This window comes from Chiloscyllium plagiosum, chromosome 15 (assembly GCF_004010195.1).
Source record: "Chiloscyllium plagiosum isolate BGI_BamShark_2017 chromosome 15, ASM401019v2, whole genome shotgun sequence".
NCBI classification, from domain to species: domain Eukaryota; kingdom Metazoa; phylum Chordata; class Chondrichthyes; order Orectolobiformes; family Hemiscylliidae; genus Chiloscyllium; species Chiloscyllium plagiosum.
The window spans coordinates 35859520-35882677 of record NC_057724.1 but is presented as its reverse complement, the minus strand read 5'-3'; the positions used below and the strand labels follow the sequence as shown (position 1 = coordinate 35882677).

The 23158-nt window shown below is 42.9% G+C and overlaps 1 protein-coding gene across 2 annotated transcripts in view; it reads left to right on the top strand.

Annotated features, from left to right (window-relative positions):
• The first annotated feature begins 8510 nt into the window (after nt 1-8510).
• Nucleotides 8511-23158, top strand: part of LOC122557232 (protein Shroom4-like) — a 145885-nt gene continuing 131237 nt past the window's right edge. The window contains exon 1 of one of the 2 annotated variants that reach the window (XM_043704696.1): nt 8511-8798. In XM_043704696.1, coding sequence (XP_043560631.1) covers nt 8673-8798 — 126 coding nt within the window. In that variant the 5' untranslated portion in view covers nt 8511-8672. The remainder of the gene's footprint in view (nt 8799-23158) is intronic. The other variant, XM_043704693.1, reaches the window with a different exon arrangement.

Sequence of the window (23158 nt, the reverse complement as noted above, 5' to 3'; positions counted from 1 at the left end):
TCAGATGTACATCGTTGCTTTTATATTCTAGTCCTTTCGATATGATGATAACACTGTATTTGCCTTCCTAACTATCAACTCAACTTGCAAATTTACTGTAAGAGAAAGAGTCTTGCTACCAAGCCTATTTATCTGGATGTTATGTTACTCACACCATAACATAGCTGGTATGGATAGGCAGGCAGCAGTGGGCAGCCTAGATGGAAAAGTGGAAGAAAGCAGGCAAGGCCCTAACTTGAGCAGTATCTTCCATGCATGAGGGTCACCCCCCGCTTCTTTAATACCTTCCAAAACATGACCTCCAACAAACCCCTTTCTTCACCCACCCTGACCACTACTACCCTAAAGAGCAAGGTTTTTCCCTCAGTGCTCCTTCATACAATCCTGACAGTGCTTGGTACTGAACTCTGGTGCTACCAGATCTACTGATGTTGTTGCCAATCAAGTGAGTTAGCATTTCCGGAGGGTAGGATTGGCTTCCACTGAGAAGCATGTGTCCCATTGTAACCCTAAACCTACACCCCATGTCTAGAAATCTGAGAAACCTATCAGCCATGATAGAAAGGCAGAGCAGACTCAATGGGCTGAATGGCCTAACTTCTGCTCCTATATCTTATGGCCTTATGATCGAAGACTAACTGTTCTTTAATTATTCATTAAATATGGCTAAGGGTTGCTTCAAGCTTATCAGATTTTAGCTAAATTTAGGTTAACCAGGTTAGGGTTTGTGGTTCAGCATTCTGCCCTACCCTACCCTCCCGGTACTAAATTGCAGCTCAAGGATGGGTAAGAACATGAACAGCGTTGATCAGCTTTGCTATTGGTTAATCTAATATTCATTTATTAGTGCAGAATGAGACATTGAGAAGTTTCTGTCTCAACAGAAGTATATGTAGTACTAGTAATCTCAAGCCCAATTCTCTAATAATCATCTCGCCTACATGTCCCCTTCCCTCTGTCACTGACTTTTGTAGTGTGAACCTGGTGAGATACTAAAAGGTAACCATTCTAAATCAGATTTATAAAGGACGTCATGTCATTTTCCATCCAACTAATCACTTTTGTGCATTGGGGCCCCTCCTTAATGTTCTTTTGTCTTTGCACTCCATTGGAGAGCTGTTGATAGTTTGGAGGAGAAACTGCAGATCACCTTGCAAGACAACCTTGAACAGTTGTATTCTAGAAAACCTGGCTTCGAATTTTACTATCCTGATAGAGTGGCAGCTGTGGGGCTGACTGGCTGAGGATAAAAGCAAGCGCAGGACATGGACGACAATGTCACCCTTCTTGAGAGCAGATGGCAGGTTTGTGCTTCATGGAACTTGGCACAGAGCTTCAGCAGTTCTAGAAATCTGTAGTGCAGCATACTGGACTGCTGTAACATCCTGCATGCCCACCTGCACAGTGTAAACCACAACTATGATGGCAGCAGTCTGAGACTGCATGAGAGCAAACTGACCTTGCATGACAACAATCTGAATTTCAAGCATAACAGTCAGCTATTGGATGACTTCAGTGGAAACTGTAGCATTGACAGTCAGGCACTACATCATTTTTAGATTCACAGCTGTGCAAATAGAATCAACGATCATTTCCATGCTGCAAACTAAAGGCTGCAGGCCCTTCCTGAAGCCCTCTGTTAATTTGATGCTAAGCTTAGTGAATGAATGCAGTCTTTCTTCCAGCCTTTTTTAGAGCACCAAGAATTTTGCAATGCATATGTATCTCTGCTCCTTTGTAGGCTGCCTCAGCAAGTTCTTCATCTGCATGCACTACAGAAGAACCTTTGTGCTAAATCCCCCTGTAGTGAGATAGCACCTACACTGCCTTATCCTCTGCGGAATCTAGAGCCCAGTCATACCGTGTGCAGAACTTACCATGTGCACATCTTATTCTCTAACACAGATGTTGGGCAGAATTCTGGGAAAGGGCATGACCAGACATGAATATTTGTATCACTAGCTGTCATGCCAGTTTGCTAGTACCACCCAGCTCCTAGGCCACTTGCCCAAAGGTAAGAAAACCTTGTTACAGTAAGTCAATTGGCCTTCATTGGCTATTTAGAGAGACTCTTTGAAGTATAGTGAATGAGCCTAGTTGCGTTGAGACTGTCTTTCTTTGGCAAACGTGGGGAATCGGCACTCCATTCAGGGTTTCACACTTATTCTCAACTGCTTGACCAGGGGTGTGGCGAGCGGCTGCTTGAAACAAACCCCTTTTCAGATGGTGAGAAGATACCTCAAGATGGAGACATATTCTCTCTCCCTTACTTAAAACGGGAGTCTGTAGCTCCTGATATACTGAATGACTTATTCGTTCTCCAACATCACAATGTTAATTGGACAGTGAGGGCATATTTAGCCATTAATTGCATTTCAGAGAAAATCACTGCAAGCCTTCTGTTCCCCTCAAAATTCAGGGTCAGAACCCGCATTTGACTGCAAAGTTGAGTCTGGACACAAAATGCAAAAGTCTGCTCACAGTGACAATACCTAAATTGGTGGCGCATGTAAATTGAGTTAAGAATGTTGTGTTTTCATTATCACTCTTCTCAGTGTTCCTCCAGTGCCTAATTAGGGCGAACCTCTTTGGAATCTTAAAGGAAAAGGTGTAAGAATTAAGTTATGTAGAAGGGAGTGGGCTAAAGCAAGAAATTTCTACATATATAATTTGGCATTTGAAAATCAGAACAGACCATGGGATTACAGAGAAGTCAGATGTGAGAAAAATTAGGTGTGAGTATTCTATCAGCTTTGATGGTTTCAGCCAGGATGGCCTTACTGAGAGTGAACAAAGAACAAAGAAAATTTACAGCTCAGGAACAGGCCCTTCGGCACTCCAAGCCCGTGCCAAACCAAATCCATTGCCTAAACCTATCACCCAATTCTTATGGATCTGTATCCCTCTGCTCCCCACCTACTCATGCATCTGTCCAGATGCACCTTAAATGAATCTACCGTCCCTACCTTTACTACCTTTGCTGGCAATGCGTTCCAGGCACCTACCACCCTCTGTGTAAAGTACTTTCCACGTGTGTCCACCTTAAATGTTTCACGTCTCACATTGAACATGTGACCTCTCGTTATTGAATTCCCCCACCCTGGGAGAAAGCTTATCTCTATCCACCCTGTCTATACCCTTCGTCTCCTCTCAATCTCCTTTTTTCTAATGAAACCAAACATAACCTACTCAATCTCTCTTCATAGCTAGCATCTTCCATACCAGGCAACATCCTCATAAACCTTCTCTGCACTGTCTCCAAAGCGTCAACATCCTTTTAGTAACCAAAGTCGTGTACAATTTTAACATGGCCTGCCAGCTCTTATACTCAATACCCTGTCCAACGAATTCAAGCATACCATATGCCTTCTTGACCACCGCTGTGTAGCCACCTTCAGGGTAGAATGGACCTGAACTCCCAGATCTCTCTGCTCATCAACTTTTCCCAAGGCTCTTCCATTTACAGTATAAGTTTGCTGAAGAATTAGACCTTCCAAAATGCATCACCGCACATTTGCCCGGATTGAATTCCATCTGCCACTTCTCCGCCCAACTCTCCAGTCTATCTATATCCTCCTGTATTCTTTGACAGTCCCCTATGCTTTCTGCTACTCCACCAATCTTCATGTCATCTGCAAACTTACTGATCAGACTATGAATGCCCTCTTCCAGATCATTTATGTGTATTACAAACAACAGTGGCCCCAGCACTGATCCCTGTGGAACACCACTGGTCACCTTTCTCCATTTCGAGAAACTCCCCTCAACTACTACTTTCTGTCTCCTGTTGCTCAACCAATTCTCCATCCACCTAGCTAGAACACCCTGCACACCATGTGACTTCACTTTCTCCATTAGTTTACCATGGGGAACCTTACTAAAGTCCATGTATGTGACATCTACAGCTCTTCCTTCACCTATCAATTTGGTCACTTCCTCAAAGAACTCTAATAAGTTGGTAAGGCACAATCTCCTCCACACAATACCATGTTAGCTACCATTGATAAGCCCATTCCCTTCCAAATGTAAATAGATCCTATCCCTCAGTACCTTCTTCAGCAACTCTCCCACCACTGATGTCAGGCTCACTGGTCTGCAGTTACCTGGAATATCCCTACTACCCTTCTTGAACAGGGGGACAACATTAGCAACTCTCCAGTCCTCCGGTGCCTCACCTGTGTTTAAGGCTGCTGCAAAGATATCTGTCAGGGCCCCAGCTATTTCCTCTCTTGCCTCCCTCAGCAACCTGGGATAGATCCATCCAGTCTTAGGGAATCACCCACCTTAATACCCTTTAGCCTACCCAACACTTCCTCCCTCCTTATGTCAATGTGATCCAGAGAAAATAAACTTTATCTCAAATCTCAACATTCACCATCCAACATTCAGTGAACATTGATGCAAAGTAATCATTGAGAATCTCATCCATTTTCTCAGGTTCAACACACAACCTTCCTTCCTTATCCTTTAGCAGACCAACCCTTTCCCTAGTTACCCTCTTGCTTCTTATACATGAATAAAAGGCCTTGTGATTCTCCTTAATTCTGTTCAATAAAATTATTTCATGACCCCTTTTTAGCCCAGTTGATTCCTCATTTAAGATTGGTACTACTCTCCTGATATTCTTTCAAAGCCTATTCTGTTCTTAGCTGCTTGGACCTGATGTACGCTTCCCTTTTTCTCTTGGCTAGTCACACAATTTCTCCTATCATCCATGGTTCACGAATCTTGCTTTTCCTATCCATTGTTTAAAAAAGGGACATGCCTATCCTGCGCTATCTTCAACCTATCTTTGAAAGCCTCCCACGTATCAAATGTGGACTTACCTTCAAATAGCTGTTCCCCATCCACATTTCTCAGTTCCTGCCAAATTTTGATATATTTGCCTTGGCCTAGTTTAGTACTTATCCCTTAGGGTCACTCTCATCTTTGTCTACGAGTATTCTAAAACTTACAGAATTGTGGTCACTATTCCCAAAGAAATCCCTCATTACAACTTCTACTACCTGGCCTGGCTCATTCCCCAATACCAAGTCCAATATGGCCCCATCCCTAGTTGGATTATTGACATACAGCTCTAGAAAACTTTCCTGGATGTTCCTTACAAATTCTGCCCCATCCAGACCTCTGACACTAAGTCTATCCCAGTTAATGTTGGGAAAATTAAAATCTCCCATCACCACCACCCTGTTGCCTCTACATTTTTCCATAATCTGTTTTACCTATTTGTTCTTCAACCTCACGCTCACTGTTGGGAGGCCTGTAGTACAGCCCCAATAATGTAACTGCACCCTTCTTATTTCTGTGTTGAGTGTTGAGCAACCAGTGGAAGTAAAAGAAACTGAGATGTTACAGCTGGAACATATTGAGTTGTTAGACTGTATTGTGACTAGACCTAAGTTTCACAAAATTACAGGAAGAAATTTAAATTTTAAATTTTAAAAAGAAAGGTGATGTGGAAAATCAGTTATCTGACATTATATTTGGAAATGTAAGTTAGAAGGAGATGGCAAACAGAATGAGGCAGATACGTTTAGACTACCATTTTTGGAATGCAATAGTCTGATCTTTAATAGAGAGAGAGCTGTATAAAATAGCCTACCCCGAAATTAAATCAGAACCAATACTTGTGTGTTTCATTCAGAAGTCAAAATGTTAATGAGGAAATGGAGATTACCTCAAATACTAGGTGATGAGGAATGGGCAATGGCCCATTAGCTGATAGTTCCATCTGAGTATGGTAATGAAATTTTACAAGTGGCTTGCAAAGATATAATAGCAAGTTGCCCAGGTGTTAGGAAAACACAAGCTAGAATACAGAAACCACTTTGTTGGCCACAATTACATAAAATGTGGAAAGCTTTCACTAGAAAAGCCACACATGTCAGGTGGTGCAGAATCCCCGAATATCAATTATACAATCACATTTAATTATAAAACCAGATTTTGTAAAACAATCTAACAGGACTTATTAAGTAAAAGAAAATAAAGAACTGCCAATGCTGAATTATCAGAAACAAAACTGGATACTAAAAGTTCTAAAGAAGGATCACTAGATCTGTAGCATTAACTCTGCTTTCTCTCCACACGTGCTGCCAGACATGCTGAGTTATTTTGGCAATTTCTGTTTTTTTTTATTTCAGGACTTAATAGTTGATTAGGAACTGCATTGTATTCTATTTTATAGCTAAGTCTGAGTAGAGTCAGGTATTGTGGAAGGATTTCTGATCAAGTCCTAGCATGTTTTCTTGCAATATCTTACCAAAGTCACCTCATAAACTACTAACTCCATCCCTGTGGCACCCTCATGCCCAATTCCAGCCCCATCTTACCATGTGTGTGCCCAGAATAGCTGAAAGACTGTCATCCCTTGCACCTTTGCCATTTTAAAAAAGTTGCTGTGTAACTGGAGAGGTACTGGCATTCTGAAGCTGCCACGCTTGATGGTGGATAGCATATAAAGATGTTAGAGAATAGGATGCAAACATTGTGATTCACCCACAGGGAACTAGAGATCCATCTGGTCAGGCTGATGTACTGGAGAGCAGTCCACTTCCTGGAGGACCAACAGAGGAGACCGTGGCACCAGAACCTGGCAGCCTGGCCCAAGGTCATCCTTGAAACCATCCAGGTCAGTACTATCTCCATGCTGTGGTGGAATGGCTAGAAAAAGAAGGTCAATGACCTTTTCCACTGCTCAATGGTAAGTGTTACAGTATTCTCTCTGCTTTCTCAGACTCTATCCCTGCTAAGGTACACAACTCCCACCAAGGCTCATAGGCTGCCTCTCTCGCACCTGCAACATCATACCTCACTTGCTCTCTCCAATGCCCTCCAACACCACTAACCATGTATTGCCTTCTCATTATCTCAAAACACCTCAATGCCTTTCCAACACCTGTAACAGGACTAACAGTTGTGCCACCCATTTTAATCCTTCTCTTTCTCTCATTGCAGGAGAAGACACCACATAAGGGAGCAGAGAGAGTCCATCGGGGTGGAGGGGTGTGAGACATTAAGGTCCTCACCCTGTATGAGGAGAGAATCCTGGCCATCATATGGGAAGACCATGACTGTTTCTGTGGGTATACAAAGACCTATGTGTCCCACCAAATGGCTAAATACCATTCTCTATTCCACTACAACTCATCATACTCTGTCAGTATCATTCACTGCACACCACCTCTAACCACTGGCTGCAGGACCTTCTCTGTCTCTTATGCCTTGTAGGTATCGGGGGATGTCTACCATTGGATAGCTGCCCCCTGGAGCTCTGAGGATGACAGTACCAATCCCTCAGAAGAAGCATCTGGAAGGCTGCCTCCTGCATTCCCCGTCAGTTCAAGTCCTTATATCTCCTGAGAAAGATTGGGAGTATTAGGTGGTGAGCACCTCTGTGACAGCTCCACAGCTGGCTGAGGAACAAATGCTCAAGCATTGGCACTCAGAGGCTTGCTGGAGACCGACTCAGCCCCAGGCAGGAGTGGACCCTATGGCGTTAGTAATCAGCACTTCATCCCAAACAGGAAGGAGGGGCAGAATCAGCAGCAGACAGGGATGGTCCTCAGTGCACAGATGCTGTGGCAGTGCAGTGAATCATGCAACCGTCTGGCTGTCTCCATTGTCAGGTTGATATCTGCCATGGAAACCCGGGCTCAGCTCCCTCAGGGGCTGCTGGAGAAGTGCAAACACCAGCACTCATCAGCCCAACCATTAGTCCATTGGAGAAAAGGAAAGTCTCCTCACAAGGAGTCAGGGGGCACCCAGCTAGAAGAGGAGCCACTGATAATCTGGTTACATGTCACCATTCAGGACACTCCTGGGATGGTCAACCCTCCAGCCCCGCCCCACCCCACCCTGCCTAGTGTTCTCTTTGAGCTGTGAAGATGGAAAACAAGCCAAGCATTCTCAACCAGTTTTCCAGTGACCGTTGTTGGAACAGGTTTTTTTTTAATATACACTGACTCTTAAAGCTATTTTGTAATCAAAGAGAGAGAGAGCATTGTGAATTAAATCCGAATTCAATTGTCTCATATACGTGGGTGACAGAATACTAAGGTCTGGAGTGGAATAAGGGAAAACTGCTGTTACCCATTTAAGAGTGGAACTGCCATTTCAGATTTAAAAAGAACTTGATTCATACGTGAAAAGGATTTTTAAAAAGTCTGGTTGTGAGACTTGTTGAATAGCCCATTCAATAGCCAGAACCAAAGTAAAGGCTGAAATACCTCTTCTGTGCTGGTTGATTCAATGAAACATAGAGAGGAATCAGTTGAAAATATACAGAACACATTCAGAGAGGGAAACGTTTAGTCATTATAAACTTAAGACTTAGGAAACTAGGTTACAAGAATGGAAAACTTTGCAGTCGATTATTTCCCAGATTTCGTTGGAATTCCAAATAAGTAATGGATTAAAACCACACACTAACGCCTTAAGGAGCGGAGGTTCAAGTCCCGCCTTTGCGTTGCAATGGTTTGGTACCGACACAGCACGGCGAGAGATGATTCGCTCGACTTCACATCAATCTGAGAGGGGCGGAGGGGGGGCTTTTTTGGGGGAAGCTGTGTGTCAATGTCATTTCCGTAATGGATGGACTGTAGTACTTAGTGGGAAGAAGAAAAAAATTATCAATGGGAATGTGATGGAACTCCGAGTAATCGAAGAAGATTATGGAGCGCAGCAGAGAGATAGCCAGCAACTATCAACATATTCATGTGCAGTTACAAGGAGGAGCTCCATGGGGCTTCACTCTTAAAGGGGGGCTAGAACATGGAGAGTCTCTCACCATCTCAAAGGTAAAAACTTTTAACAAACTCGCGTCCCCCGGCCCCCAACAACTGCAAGCAGAAAAAAAAGCCCATTACAGCTGCAAAACAAAAGTGGCAAGGAAGTTTGTTTCTACACTGCCAATGTTTTAGCCAGCGTTATCCATTTCACAGCAGTGAGACAAAGTTCAAAAGTTAAAAGCCGAAATTTTACATGTACATTTGTATATAAAATGCCCATAAGTAATTGCGGTCTTGAATGACCAGCGTGCATAGAAATTTGGACCGCTCCAGCGATAGTTTGCTGCTGGATGAGAGTATGGAGAATGGAATGCAGTTTAAATCGCATGGGGGTCGGAATTCTGTCTGCCAAAATTATATTTTTTGAATGATACATTCGGAACGATTTATTTTATAATATTACTATGCTTCATACCTTTTGTTTCTCAGAAACTTTTTTCTGGGGGTATGTGATTTTTTTTTGAAGGACAGTTTTTGAAAAATTAAGTGTAATTTTAAAAATTGTGTATTTTGCTAAGGTTATTGCAAAAGGGTTATTTTCACCTTGGATCGGTGCTCCGTGCCTCCAGGCTCTGGAAAGGTTTGTTTTGGAGCAGGGGAGCATAAAGGCAGTGTGAGGAACCCAGTATCATGTGGGTAAATGATTAACAGGCAAATCGCGCAACTGGCCCACAGCTCCTGCGCTCGGCTGTTTCAAAAGCAACATGTTTGCGCCGAATGAAAACGACAAGACTGCGATTCGGAGAAAGCTATCATGCCGTTGGCTTTACTTTTGACAAGAAATAACCACGATTCACTACTTTGGATAATTGTATTGACTTTGAGCGTTGTTGCTGATGTAACCTAACAGCCCCCAATTGCTAAAAGACAGAAAAGTACTGGGTTCAGTCTGATCGGTGGTGGGTTATTACAACTATTCCTTTCGTAATTGTCGCCAGATGCCAAAAGCATCTGGCTCAAGGGGTTCGGGGGGTAGGTAATGCTATCTTCAAATGCGGTAAAGCTGCATTTTATTTTCTCAGGGGAGCGGCGTCGTTCACCCGCCCAAATACTTCGAGAAAAATGTCACCATTGAATGTTTTTGTGAGGTTAAGTGCTTGGGAACTTATTTTCTTATTAAGATATCAAGCGCGGTTTGACCAGCCCAAAGGGAAGTTCTGTTACATGAGAAGCGATTTGTACTTTTTTTTGGGGGGGGGGGTCGTTGCTCGCTTCTGTTTAAAGTAGAAGACGCAGTGATGAAAAGATGTCATGCTGTTCGTACTTTCCTGTGCTGCAGCTATCTTCTTTTGTGTCTGAAAACGAAATCTTGAATGCCCAGGAGTAAGTTAACTTATTGCATGGACACTGCTGACAGCCAAACTTAACTCAGCACCACCTCTCTGAGCTCCCTCTGCTGCCTGACTTATCATACCGCTTGGGTAGCTTAGAGTCAGAGCTGGACCCTTCAGTCCAATTCAACCACGTTGACCAGATATTCTAAATACATTTAGTTCCATTTGCCAGCATTCGGCCCATATCCCTCTTGAACTGTTCCTATTCCTATACCCATCCAGATGCCTTTTAAATGCTGTAATTGTACCAGCCTGCACTAATTCTTCCGGCAGTTCATTCCATACACGCACCACCGTCTGCAAGATGACATTGCCCCTTAGGTCCCTTTTACATCTTACCCCTCTCACCCTAAACCTATGCTGTCTAGTTTTGGACTTCCCCACCCCAGGGAAAAAAAACCTTGTCAATTTACCATATCCATACCCATTGTGATTTTATGGATCTCTGTAAGGTCACCCCTCAGCCTTTGATGCTCCCAGGGAAATTAGCCCCCACCTATTCAGCCTCTCCCTCTAGCTTAAACCCTCTAGTAGAGGATGAGCAAAACTTTGTTCCAAATACATGTTGGGAAGAAATATCTTTGGTTTAGACCACTAGCTTCATTGCACACTTGGTTATTGAGAATCAGTTGGATTATTCATTAGTCTAGATTAGAATGGTGCTGGAAGAGCACAGCAGTTCAGGCAGCATCCGAGGAGCAGTAAAATCGATGTTTCGGGCAAAAGCACTTCATCAGGAATACAGGCAGAGAGCCTGAAGGGTGGAGAGATAAATGAGAGGAGGGGGGGGGGTGGGGAGAAAGTAGCATAGAGTACAATAGGTGAGTGGGGGAGGGGATGAAGGTGATAGGTCAGGGGGAAGGGTGGAGTGGATAGGTGGAAAGGAAGATAGGCAGGTAGGACAAGTCATGGGGACAATGCTGAGCTGGAAGTTTAGAACTAGGGTGAGGTGGGGGAAAGGGAAATGAGGAAACTGTTGAAGTCCACATTGGTGCCCTGGGGTTGAATCTCCTTGAGGGAGGAGGTGTGGGCACAGGTTTTGCAATTCCTGCGGTGGCAGGGGAAGGTGCCAGGATGGGAGGGTGGGTTGTAGGGGGGCATGGACCTGACCAAGTAGTCACAGAGGGAACTGTCTTTGCAGAAGGTGGAAAGGGGTGGGGAGGGAAATATTTCCCTGGTGGTAGGGTCCGTTTGGAGGTGGCGGAAATGTCGACGGATGATTTGGTTTATGCGAAGGTTGGTAGGGTGGAAGGTGAGCACCAGGGGCATTCTGTTCTTGTTATGGTTGGAGGGGTGGGGTCTGAGGGCGGAGGTGCAGGATGTGGACGAGATGCGTTGGAGGGCATCTTTAACCACGTGGGAAGGGAAATTTGCGGTCTCTAAAGAAGGCGGCCATCTGGTGTGTTCTGTGGTGGAACTGGTCCTCCTGGGAGCAGATACAGCAGAGGCGGAGGAATTGGGAATACAGGATGGCATTTTTAAAGGAGGTAGGGTGGGAAGAGGTGTAATCCAGGTAGCTGTGGGAGTCGGTGAGTTTGTAAAAAATGTTGGTGTCAAGTCATAGGCTCAGCATCCTATCTAGCGTGGATAGAAACTTGGCTGTCTGGCAGAAAGCAGAAGTGCTGAGAAAAGGGTCCTTCTCACGATGGCAGCTAGTGACGAGTGGTGTTCTGCAAGGCTCGGTGCTGGGACCATAACTTTTCACTTTATATATTAACAATCTAGATGAAGGACCTAAGGGCATTTTAAGTTTGCAGATGATACAAAGATAGATAGAAAGACAGGTAGCATTGAGGAGACAGGGAGGCTGCAGAGGTTGTTGTTGGGAAACTGGGCAAAGAAGTGGCAGATGGAGTACAATTTGGGACAGTGTGAGGTCATGCATTTTGGTAGGAAGAATAGAGGCATGGATTATTCTCAAGTGGAGAGAAAATTCGGAAGTCTGAAGTGCAAAGGAACTTGGGAGTTCTGGTCCAGGATCCCCTCAATGTAAACTTGTGGGTTGAGTCAATAATTGGGAAGACAAAAGCAATGATACATTTATTTTGAGAGGCTTAAGTATGAAAGCAGGGATATACTTCTGATGCTCTATAAAGCTCGGGTCAGACCACAATTGGAGTATTGTGCACATTTTTGGGTCCCATATCTCAGGAATGATGTACTGGCCCTGGAGCGTGTTCAGAGGAAGTTCACGAGAATGGTCCCAGAAATGAACAGCTTAACATATGCGGAACATTTGAGGATGTTGGGCTTATACTGTATGGAATTTAGAAGGATGAGAGGGGGAATGTAATTGAAACTTAGAGAATACTGAATAGCCTGGACAGAGTGGATGTTGGGAAGTGGCTTCCATTGGTAGGAGAGACTACGACCCGAGGGCACAGCCTTAGAGTAAAGGGAAGACCTTATAGAACTAAGATGAGAATGTTTTTCAGCCAGCGAGTGATGAATCTATGGAATTCATTGCCACAGAAGGCTGTGGAGGCCAGGTCATTGAATGCATTTAAGACTGAGATAGATTGGTTCTTGACTATCAAGGGAGTAATGGGTTACGGGGAGAAAGCAGGAGAATGGGGTTGAGAAACTTATCAGCCATGGATTGAATGGTGGGGCAGACTCAATGGGCTGAATGGCCCAGTTTCTGCTCCTGTGTCTTATTGTTTTATGGTCAATCCAAACCTGAATTGAATTTTCAACACTACTTTGTCTCTTTTACAAACCTGCCTCCCATAACAAATGGATCTACACAAATGCAGAATAATATAAAGATGTTAGAAGTTATACATTTAGACGAAGTTAAAATGATGCAAAGGGCATGCCCATTGAGGGATTTGAAAATTTTAAGATAAGCATTTTAAAATTTTAAAGTATTGTTGAACCCACAGCCATGGGGTGATTGGTGAGTGGTTGCAGGTTAGGACATGGCCAGCAGAGCTTTGAATGTCCTGTGAAGTTAATGGAAGAGGAGTTGCTGAAAGCCAGGCAAGAAAGCCTTGGAAGAATCAAATCTCAAGTTAACAAAGGAATGGATCAGTATTTCAGCAGAACATGGTGTGAGGTGGTGATGGGCAATTGTTGTGAGATGGAGTTTTGCAACTCCAGTTGGGTTCAAATAAGATGCAGGGATTGTGATCAGTTAGGTTCAGCTTCAGTCAGTAACAAGGGTGCCAAATGGAGATGGGGGCTAGGGAGCTGAGTTTATACTGAAGGTAATGGCTTTTGATTTCCCAATATTTACATCAAGGAAATTTCTCTTCATCCACTACTAGCAGACAGGAAGTGTGACAAATTGGAGTCTTAAGATGAGGGTATTTATTTGGTTTTTTTTCTACCCAGGATGCTACACAAAGTCATTGTGACTGGAATTTGCTGTCTGGAACAGGTATCTGGCTGCCAGTGTCTTCAGATAATGGAAAAATGATCCCTATTGTACTGTGTTGTTTAGAGTACAACCTTTGAATCATGTTTGCTGTTTAAAAAAAGACCTTATATAGTGATGCACAATCAACACAGCAGATTACATCAATTACACTTGTTTGTGAAATGACAAATTGGAAATTAGCTTCAGTTTTCACCAACCTAATGTTGAAAGTATGACTGAAAAAGCTCACCATTTCCAATGTTGAAGCTCTTTTCAAATGATGTCATGATCACCTCTGACCAGATACTGTATATTTGTGTTATTACTGAATAGTTGATACTGGGCCAATGGTATCACTGAATTTAACACCTGCGTTTGTCGATAATCTGGATCTGCTTGTTATCACCTTGACCCTTTGCCAATTTTTAATTTTCTGTTGTTTTTTCCAAAAGTATGTTTTGGTTCCCAGTGGAAAATCACAGAATGTTGAAGCACTCTGTTGGATTAATAGTCAGAAAGCAAGTGTCCTTGTGGATGCAATTATTGCAGTGAGACTACGAGCAGGTAGTTTGCCATAGGCCTTTACACTCCCTACAAATTTGGATTAGAATATCTAAATCTTTAAGTTGGGAAAGGGCAGGACTAGAAAAAAATAATTGCATTTAATTGGCTGGTCTCAAATTAATATCCCTTGATCTTTCACTCCTCAACTTTCTGTCCAATTCTCTCATGTTTTTCAACACACTGTCTTTCTGGACAAGTGTCACAATATGTTTGTCACCTGGTAATTAACGTTGCTAGTCTGTTCCTTCTTATAAGCTTGAGCCTTGTGATAGAGTTCTGGAAATCTGAGAAAAATATGACCAGAGTTCAGTTGTTTGTTCCTGCAAATGCTGCCTCCTCTGAGCCTGGTCTTGCCCAAAACTAAACAAACCAAGGCTTTCAACCTTGTTGAGTTCAGATTGTTCAAGCAAAATTCAAAATTGTGCAGGATGGAGAGAAACTTCCCCTGTTTGTAAAAGAATTAAGATAGAGAAGACACAGATTTAAAGTGGTGTGCAAAAGTAACAAAAGTAATTGTGGAAAAAATATTATTTTTCTCTCTCACACAATGAGTAGTTCAGGTTGCAATGCACTGCCTGGAAGTGCAGTGGAGGCAGATTCAATTGAGGCATTCAAGAATGCATTAGATTATTATTTAAATAGAAACAATATGTAAGGGTTCAGAGAAAAGGTAGGAGAATGGCACTAAGTCACGATGCTCATTTGGAGAGTCAGTGCAGACACAGTCGGCCAAACAGTCCTTTTGTGCACAGCAATACTTCTATCATTCAGTATCTGTTTATACTTAGCTTTTTCTGGACAATCTCTGATCTGGGTATCTAGTTCACATGGAGGAGGGAGACCAAGGTGTGTTTTGGTGATGGGGTGCATGCCAACTTTTTATCCATTCGGTTAAGACAGCAAGTAAAATATAATAATGATGTCTTTACCCATGAAGTCAATTTCAGCTTAAGTGAACAAGCCAAGGTTAGAGATGATGAGGATTTTGTATGCAAATGAATGACATTCTAGAAAGATTTCTTTCTTTTGTCTTCTGTTGTTGATTCCTACAACGATCAAATTCTTATTTTGAAATTGAGTTTGTATATAAATTTTATTAACTACAAAATGATTATAGTTATCTATTTGTCAAAAAGTCATAACTTAAGATTTAAAATTGCAGATGGATTTGAGTTTATGCCACCTTTTCAACATATACCCTTTCAGTTTATCAATCCTTACCTAAAAGATTGGCCTTTGACCACGCCACCATGTTCTCCACATAGCCAGCTCCTGGGCCACATTCTGAGAGATTGACCAGTTAGTTACAAAATTTAGTAGGCTGATCCTGGATTTTATAACCTTTTTTAAAATGGCCTTATGTTGTGTGTTTACTGTACCAAATACTGAAGAAATATTAGGTATTGTGCAAAGCCATTTTCAGCCAAAAGCATTCAAAAAAGAAACACTGACACTTGCTGTGTGAGGTGAAATAAGGCAACTTCTGGCCAAAATATGTGTTTTCTTGGAAAACCTGGTTAATGTTACTTACAAGAATCTGCACACTTAATAGAGTCAAAATATAAGGATTATGAGCCATTTGTCTGCATTTGTGGGATACCTCATTATGGCCATTGCTTAAACTGTAGATCCTATTGTGCAGAACTCAATAGGCAATAATTATTACAATTCTGTTGCCTTAGATTTGTAATGTTGGTGCAATTATGTTATAATGTTTGCTCATTAGGTTCCCCCCTTTGTTAATAAAGGTTAGCTGTTTTACTATTTTTTTCTCTTTCCTGGGCTATAGGTGTTGCTGACTAGGCTAGCATTTATTGCCCATTCTTAATTGCTCTTGAGAAGGTGATGGTGCCCCATTTTTTTAAATTGCCGCAATCTGTGTGGTACAGGTAGTGGTGAGGAAGTTCCAGGATTTTGAGCCAGTGAAAGTGAAGGAACAACTGTACAGTTCCAAGCCAGGATGATGTGTGTTGGGAGAGAAAGCTGCAGATGTGTGTTTCTATGCACCCACTGTCCTTGTCCTTCTAAATGGTAGAAAATATGGATTTGGAATGTACTGCTGAAGGAGGCTTAGTGAGTTGCTGCAGTGCATCCAATAAACCAAAAGCACAGCTGCCACTGTGTACCACTGTTAGTGGGAGTAAATGTTTAAAATGGTGGAAGAGTATCATATCCAATGGGCTACTTTGTCTTGTGTGGTATTGAATTTCTTCAGTTTTGTTGAAGCCATATTCATCCTGGCAGGTTGGAAGTATTCCATCACATTCCAGATTTGTGCCTTGCGGATGATGGAGCAGGCCTTGAAGTCTGCGTTACCTACAGCAGAATTACCAGCCTCTGTCCTGCTCATCCAGCAGGAATAACCTGTCCAGTTCATTTGCTGGTCAACTGTAATGACCAGGATGTGATGATGGGAGATTCAAAGATGATATGCCATTGAATGTTGAAGACAGGTGTAGATTCCATTTATGTTTTCACTGAGATATCAGTGAAACATAACAGAAAATCCTCACCACAATGGCCTACGTGTGACCAGATCAACAACCAATTGGTTGATTTTGAACTGTATTCAAAATGGCCACGCTAGTGACATGGCCACCTCAAAGGGTGCAGGCAAGTCTGGAAAGGTGAGCAGGCACAATTATCTTTGTCACAGTCATAAAGGATGTTCTTGGTGCCTTTGACCAGAGTCAGTTTGGTATAGGGGCAGAGGTAGAAATGTGAGTTGAAGGATTCAAGGATGGCATTCCAGGAAAGTTAGAATTAGATTATCATGTCTGAGGACATTGGAGAGAAAAGGGAAGTTGGAGGGTGAGCTCAGGGAGTGGTGTTTTAAAGAGAGAGTCATAGAGATGTACAGCATGGAAACAGACCCTTCGATCCAACCAGTCCATGCCGACCAGATATCACAACCCAATCTAGTCCCACCTGCCAGCACCCGGTTCGTATCCCTCAAAACCTTTTCTATTCATAAACCCATCCAAATGCCTCTTAAATGTTGCAATTGTACCAACGTCCACCACTTCCTCCAGCAGCTCATTCCATACACGTACCAGCCTCTGTGTGAAAATGTTGCCCCTTCGGTCTCTTTTATATCTTTCCCCTCTCACTCTAAACCTATGGCCTCTCATTCTGGACTCCCCCACCCCAGGGAAAAGACTTTTGCCTATTTACCCTATCCATGCCCCTCAATTTTGTAAACCTCTATAATGTCACCCCTCAGCTTCCGATGCTCCAGGGAAAACAGCCCCAGCCCCTCCCTATACCTCAAATCCTCCAACCCTGGCAATATCCTTGGAAGTCTTTTCTGAATGCTTTCAAGTTTCATAACATCTTTCCGAAAGGAAGGAGACCAGAATTACACGCAATATTCCAACAGTGGCCTAACCAATGTCCTGTACAACCGCAACATGACCTCCCAACTCCTGTACTCTGACCAATAAAGGAAAGCATACCAAACACCGCCTTCACTATCCTATCTACCTGCGACTCCACTATCAAGGAGCTATGAACCTGCACTCCAAGGTCTCTTTGTTCAGCAACACTCCCTAGGACCTTACCATTAAGTGTCCAAGTCCTGCTAAGATTTGCTTTCCCAAAATGCAGCACCTCGCATTTATCTGAATTAAACTCCATCTGCCACTTCTCAGTCCATTGGCCTTTCTGATCCAGATCCTGTTATAATCTGAGGTAACCCTCCTCGCTGTCCACTACACCTCCAATTTTGGTGTCATCTGCAAACTTACTAACTCTACCTCTTATGCGCGCATCCGAATCATTTATGTAAATGACAAAAAGTTGAGGTCCCAGCACCGATCCTTGTGGCACTCCACTGGTCACAGGCCTCCAGTCTGAAAAACAACCCTCCACCACCACCCTCTGTCTTCTACCTTTGAGCCAGTTCTGTATCCAAATGGCTAGTTCTCCCTGTATTCCATGAGATCTAACCTTGCTAATCAGTCTCCCATGGGGAAACTTGTTGAACACCTTACTGAATTTCATGTCGATCACATCTACTGCCCTGCCCTCATCAATCCTCTTTGTTACTTCCTCAAAAAACTCAAGTTTGTGAGACATGATTTCCCACGCAGGAGAAAGTGAGGACTGCGGATGCTGGAGACCAGAGTTGAAAAGTGTGGTGCTGGAAAAGCACAGCAGGCCAGGCAGGCGTCCGAGGAGCAGGAGAATCGACATTTCGGGCATAGTCCCTTCTTCAGGAGCCATTCCTGAGGAAGGGCTTATGCCCAAAACGTCGATTCTCCTGCTCCTCGGATGCTGCCTGGCCTCCATGATTTCCCACGCACAAAGCAATGTTGACTATCCCTAATCAGTCCTTGCCATTCCAAATACATGTACATCCTGTCCCTCAGGATTCCCTCCAACAACTTGTCCACCACCAAGGTCAGGCTCACTAGTCTTGTCCTTGTCTTGGCTTGTCCTTACCACCCTTCTTAAACAGTGGCGCCACGTTTGCCAATCTCCAGTCTTCCGGCACCTCACCTGTGACTATCAATGATACAAATATCTCAGCAAGAGGCCTAGCAATCACTTCTCTAGCTTCCCACAGAGTTCTCTGGTCCACCTGATCAGGTCCTGGAGATTTATCCACCTTTAACCGTTTCAAGACATCTAGCACTTCCTCCTCTGTACTCTGGACATTTTGCAAGATGTCACCATCTATTTCCCTACAGTCTATATCTTCCATATCCTTTTCCACAGTAAATACTGATGGAAAATATTCATTTAGTATCTCCCCCATTTTCTATGGCTTCACACACAGGCTGCCATGCTGATCTTTGAGGGGCCTTATTCTCTCCCTAGTTACCCTTTTGTCCTTAATATATTTGTAAAAAAACCCTTTGGATTCTCCTTAATTCTATTTGCCAAAGCTGTCTCATGTCCCCTTTTTGCCATCCTGATTTCCCTCTTAAGTATACTCCAACTTCCTTTATACTCTTCTAAAGATTCACTCGATCTATCCTGTCTATACCCGAGTCGATGATGCAGTTGAAACAGAAGGATAAAACCTCAAGATTTAGAGCTATTAACGGTATTGGTGAACAAGGAGACCTAGAGAGGAATTTTAGTGATTACACTTTAGTGGGATTAGGGCTGAGAGAGCAGTTTTTAGTTCTTGTGGGCAATGTGAGCCCTGGGATTGGTATGAGGGAGACAGAACAAACTAGAGAAACATGTGAGTTGAGGACTAGGACAGGGGCTCATTTGGAGGAAGTTAGACCCAGTGGGGCAGTGGTAGCTGAATGGATAGCCTCCATCTTAGTGAGAATAGAATCCACAAGCTCCTCTCTATTATTCAGGGAAATGAGGAATCAAGGGGGAGATGAGCTTAAGGTTGCATTAGTGTTATACTTTGCATTCCAGGGTGATCCTGAATTGGTGAGCAGTTTTAGCAGATGTTGATACTTTTGTTAAAGTACCTATTCGAGATAGCTCAGGGTATCCCTATTTGACTTGACCTGTAAGCCTCTCTTGGTTCATCCCTGGCAGTCTGGAATATAAAAATCTTACAGATAGTTTAATTTAAATTAGTATCTTTATTTACCAATAGCATCAATGTTACACTCTAATATAGATACTACAAATAGGGCTTGAGCTAATGTCTTAAAACCATTAGAGTTACTAGAGTCAGATGTACAGCACGGAAACAGACCCTTCGGTCCAAGTCATCCATGCTGACCGGATATCCCAACCCAAACTAGTCCCACCTGCCAGCACCAGGCCCATATCCCTCCAAACCCTTCCTATTCATTGATACTGATAATAATGATAATAAGGTTACTCTTCCTATTGCTGCAAACAAGCTTCTTTATACAGAAATTGGTACTGAGATTACAAAAACACCACGTATCCTCAATCAGATAAGCAGTAATAAAATGAAAAAGTTTCTGGAGGAAGCGAAACTAATTGACAGACCTGAGTATGCTTAACTAATTAAGCTGCGTGCAGATCAAAGTGGGAAACCTCGATCAAGCCAGGCCAAATGCCTTCGCTAGATAAGCTTCCCTTTTAAATGTACATCATTACACGGGACTAGTCTAAACCATGTGGGAAAAGGTAATGAGGTAACCTCGCCCAGTATCATTGTCCTACAAAATGGCTTTATAAAAAAAATCTTAGATTCCCAAAATGTAAATTAAGTTTATAACATTCCCAGATCTTGAGCTCCAGGGAACAACACACAAACATTCAATCCATGACAAGCAAGTGTCCACTCAAATTATACCACAAAGAGTTAACCTTTCCACCAGCTTCCGTCCTCTCTCTCTCCGTCCCTCTTTCTCACATTTAAAATTCTTCCAACTTTCTTACTATCCCAGTTTCAGCTTTTGTGTTTACCTAGTTTGTAAGGTTAATGATGAAACTTTATTGCTGGAACAGCACAGCAGGTCAGGCAGCATCCAGGGAACAGGAGATTCGACGTTTCGGGCACAGGCCCTTCTTCAGGAATCTGAGACATTCACATTCCAGAAGAGTCAAGATTAGGGAAATGAGCTTCATAAATTCAAATCTGCTCAGTGTGGTATACATGAAAATGTATCAGGATCATTCTATTACTTGCATATTCCACTCAGCTTATTAAATTACAAATTCTTTTCCTATTGAGTATGAGTTTTTTGTTAAGAATCTTCATTATAAACCAGAAATTCAGTTATCCAACCTTCAACTGTAAAATATGCGCAGCTTCCAGCCCACTGGGTCAAAAGGAAGTACTGTCACACATTCTACAAGTGAAGAAATGTTATCACCTTATTTATATTGATCCATTGACACTAAGAACAGATTTCCTTAATTCTTCTGAACAAATGCATCCCCCCCACCCCCCGCCCCCACCAATTGATCAAGTACTTTCCTGTATATTCTGTTGCAGATACCACATGTAAGGCTATAAGCTTTCTCACTTGGTGGTCCAGCCAGATCTGGAAATAAATGCTGAAACTAATTGTCTGATATATCTACTGAAGGTTGTATTCCCTTGACCAAAAGGGAATAATGATGAGGGTTGAGCTAGGGCAACAACCAGGGTGTATGCGTATGAGAGAGTGATTGCTGCAATGATGGTACTGGGGACTAAAGGGGGAAGTGACGTTTAGTAATCCATATTCACAGAAACAGTGAGTTGAGTGGAGTTTTAACTTTGAAAGGATTCGAGAAATTTGAGGGAATGGTTATTTCCAGGGATGGACACAGAATATGGTAGAATTTGTGGATTTAAAGGGTGAAATGAATGGAGATTGATACAAGGTAGTGATTAAAGATGGCCTTATCTGTGAGGTGTATGATTGGAATATTGACACTATGTGAGATGACAAAGTCAAAGCGGGTGTCTGTGCATGAGGGTTTGGGAATTTACATGGAGTGAAAGATTTAGGGAGTCTATGCAGGCAGTGAACTCCAAGTGGATGAAGGTTAAATCACTCCGGATGAGTTGGTATTCAGTGCTGAGTCCGAGAGAGAAATGCAACAGAGTTATGAGACAATTTATTATCCCATAGAATGGTTGTAAAGAATGAAGATTTTGAATGAAAAGCAAGATGAGTGGAACAGGGTGAGAAGTCCAGAGGAGAAAGAGGTTAAGCCAAGGAGCGGTTTAGTGATAAGTGCAATACCTCCACCATGATTGTTTTATAGAATCCCTACAGTGTAGAAGCAGGCCATTTGGCCCATCAAGTCCATATTGATCCTCCAAAGAATATCTCATGCTATCCATGTAACCCTGCATTTCCCATGGCTAATCCACATAGCCTGCACATCTCTGGATACTATAGGGAATTTAGCATGGCCAATCCACCTGCACATCTTTAAATTGTGGGAGGAAACTGGAGCACCTGGTGGAATCCCAGCAGACATGGGGAGAATGTGCAAACTCCACACAGACAGTCACACAAGGATGGAATCAAACCTGGTCCCTGGCACTGTGAGGCAGCAGTGCGAACCACGAGCTATTATGCTGACCCACTGAGCCACCGTATCATTCATGTTGAGTAAAGGCAAGAGTTTGTGAAAAGAGTCCATGAAGGTCAAAAGAAAAGAGTTCCATTTGTGAATGGCATCATCTAACTTAAAAAGGCATGGAGGAAAAAGGAGCTTTCAATCATGCCGAGTTTAGAGTTTAAGTTGGGAGCATGGAGCCTTGTTGAGAACCAATTATTCAGAGTCAAAGCAAAGTCTTTAGATGAGCTAGGTAAAACCTAGCAATTTCTTGTTTTGAATAGTTGACTTAGAAGTGGCGTCTGATGACATGGATATCAAAGTAAACTGGTGTGGATGGGAAAATGGCTTTAAACAGTGGCTGGAACTTTGTTAGCTGTGAATTTATCAAAGCAGCAGGAGACGAAAGTTGATGTTAAACTGAGGATGAAGACTTTATGCTGCTGGGAGTGAAGTGTACAAAGGTATTGTGTAAAATGGATTGGTTAGAGAAAATGATTCAAAATGGATTTGGTATATGCAGTCACCAAAATAAAGTGAATAGAACAGCAGTAATGGTGAACAGGCTGAACAATGCAAAAGGTAATCTTAATGAAGAAAGGAATAGAATATTTTCAAGGGTAAGCTCAGTTTTCATAGAACATAGACATAGAGCATAGAAATAGAACGTAGAACAATACAGCACAGAACAGGCCCTTCGGCCCACGATGTTGTGCCGAACATTTGTCCTAGCTTAAGCACCCATCCATGGACCTATCCAATTGCCGCTTAAAGGTCACCAACGATTCTGACTCTGCCACTCCCACAGGCAGCGCATTCCATGCCCCTACCACTCTCTGGGTAAAGAACCTACCCCTGACATTCCCCCCTATACCTTCCACCCTTCACCTTAAATTTATGTCCCCTTGCAACACTCTGTTGTACCCGGGGAGAAAGTCTCTGACTGTCTATTCCCCTGATCATCTTATAAACCTCTATCAAGTCACTCCTCATCCTTCGCCGTTCCAATAAGAAAAGGCCTAGCGCACTCAACCTATCCTCGTACAACCTATTCTCCATTCCAGGCAACATCCTGGTAAATCTCCTCTGCACCCTCTCCAGAGCTTCCACATCTTTCCTAAAGTGAGGCGACCAGAACTGCACACAGTACTCCAAATGTG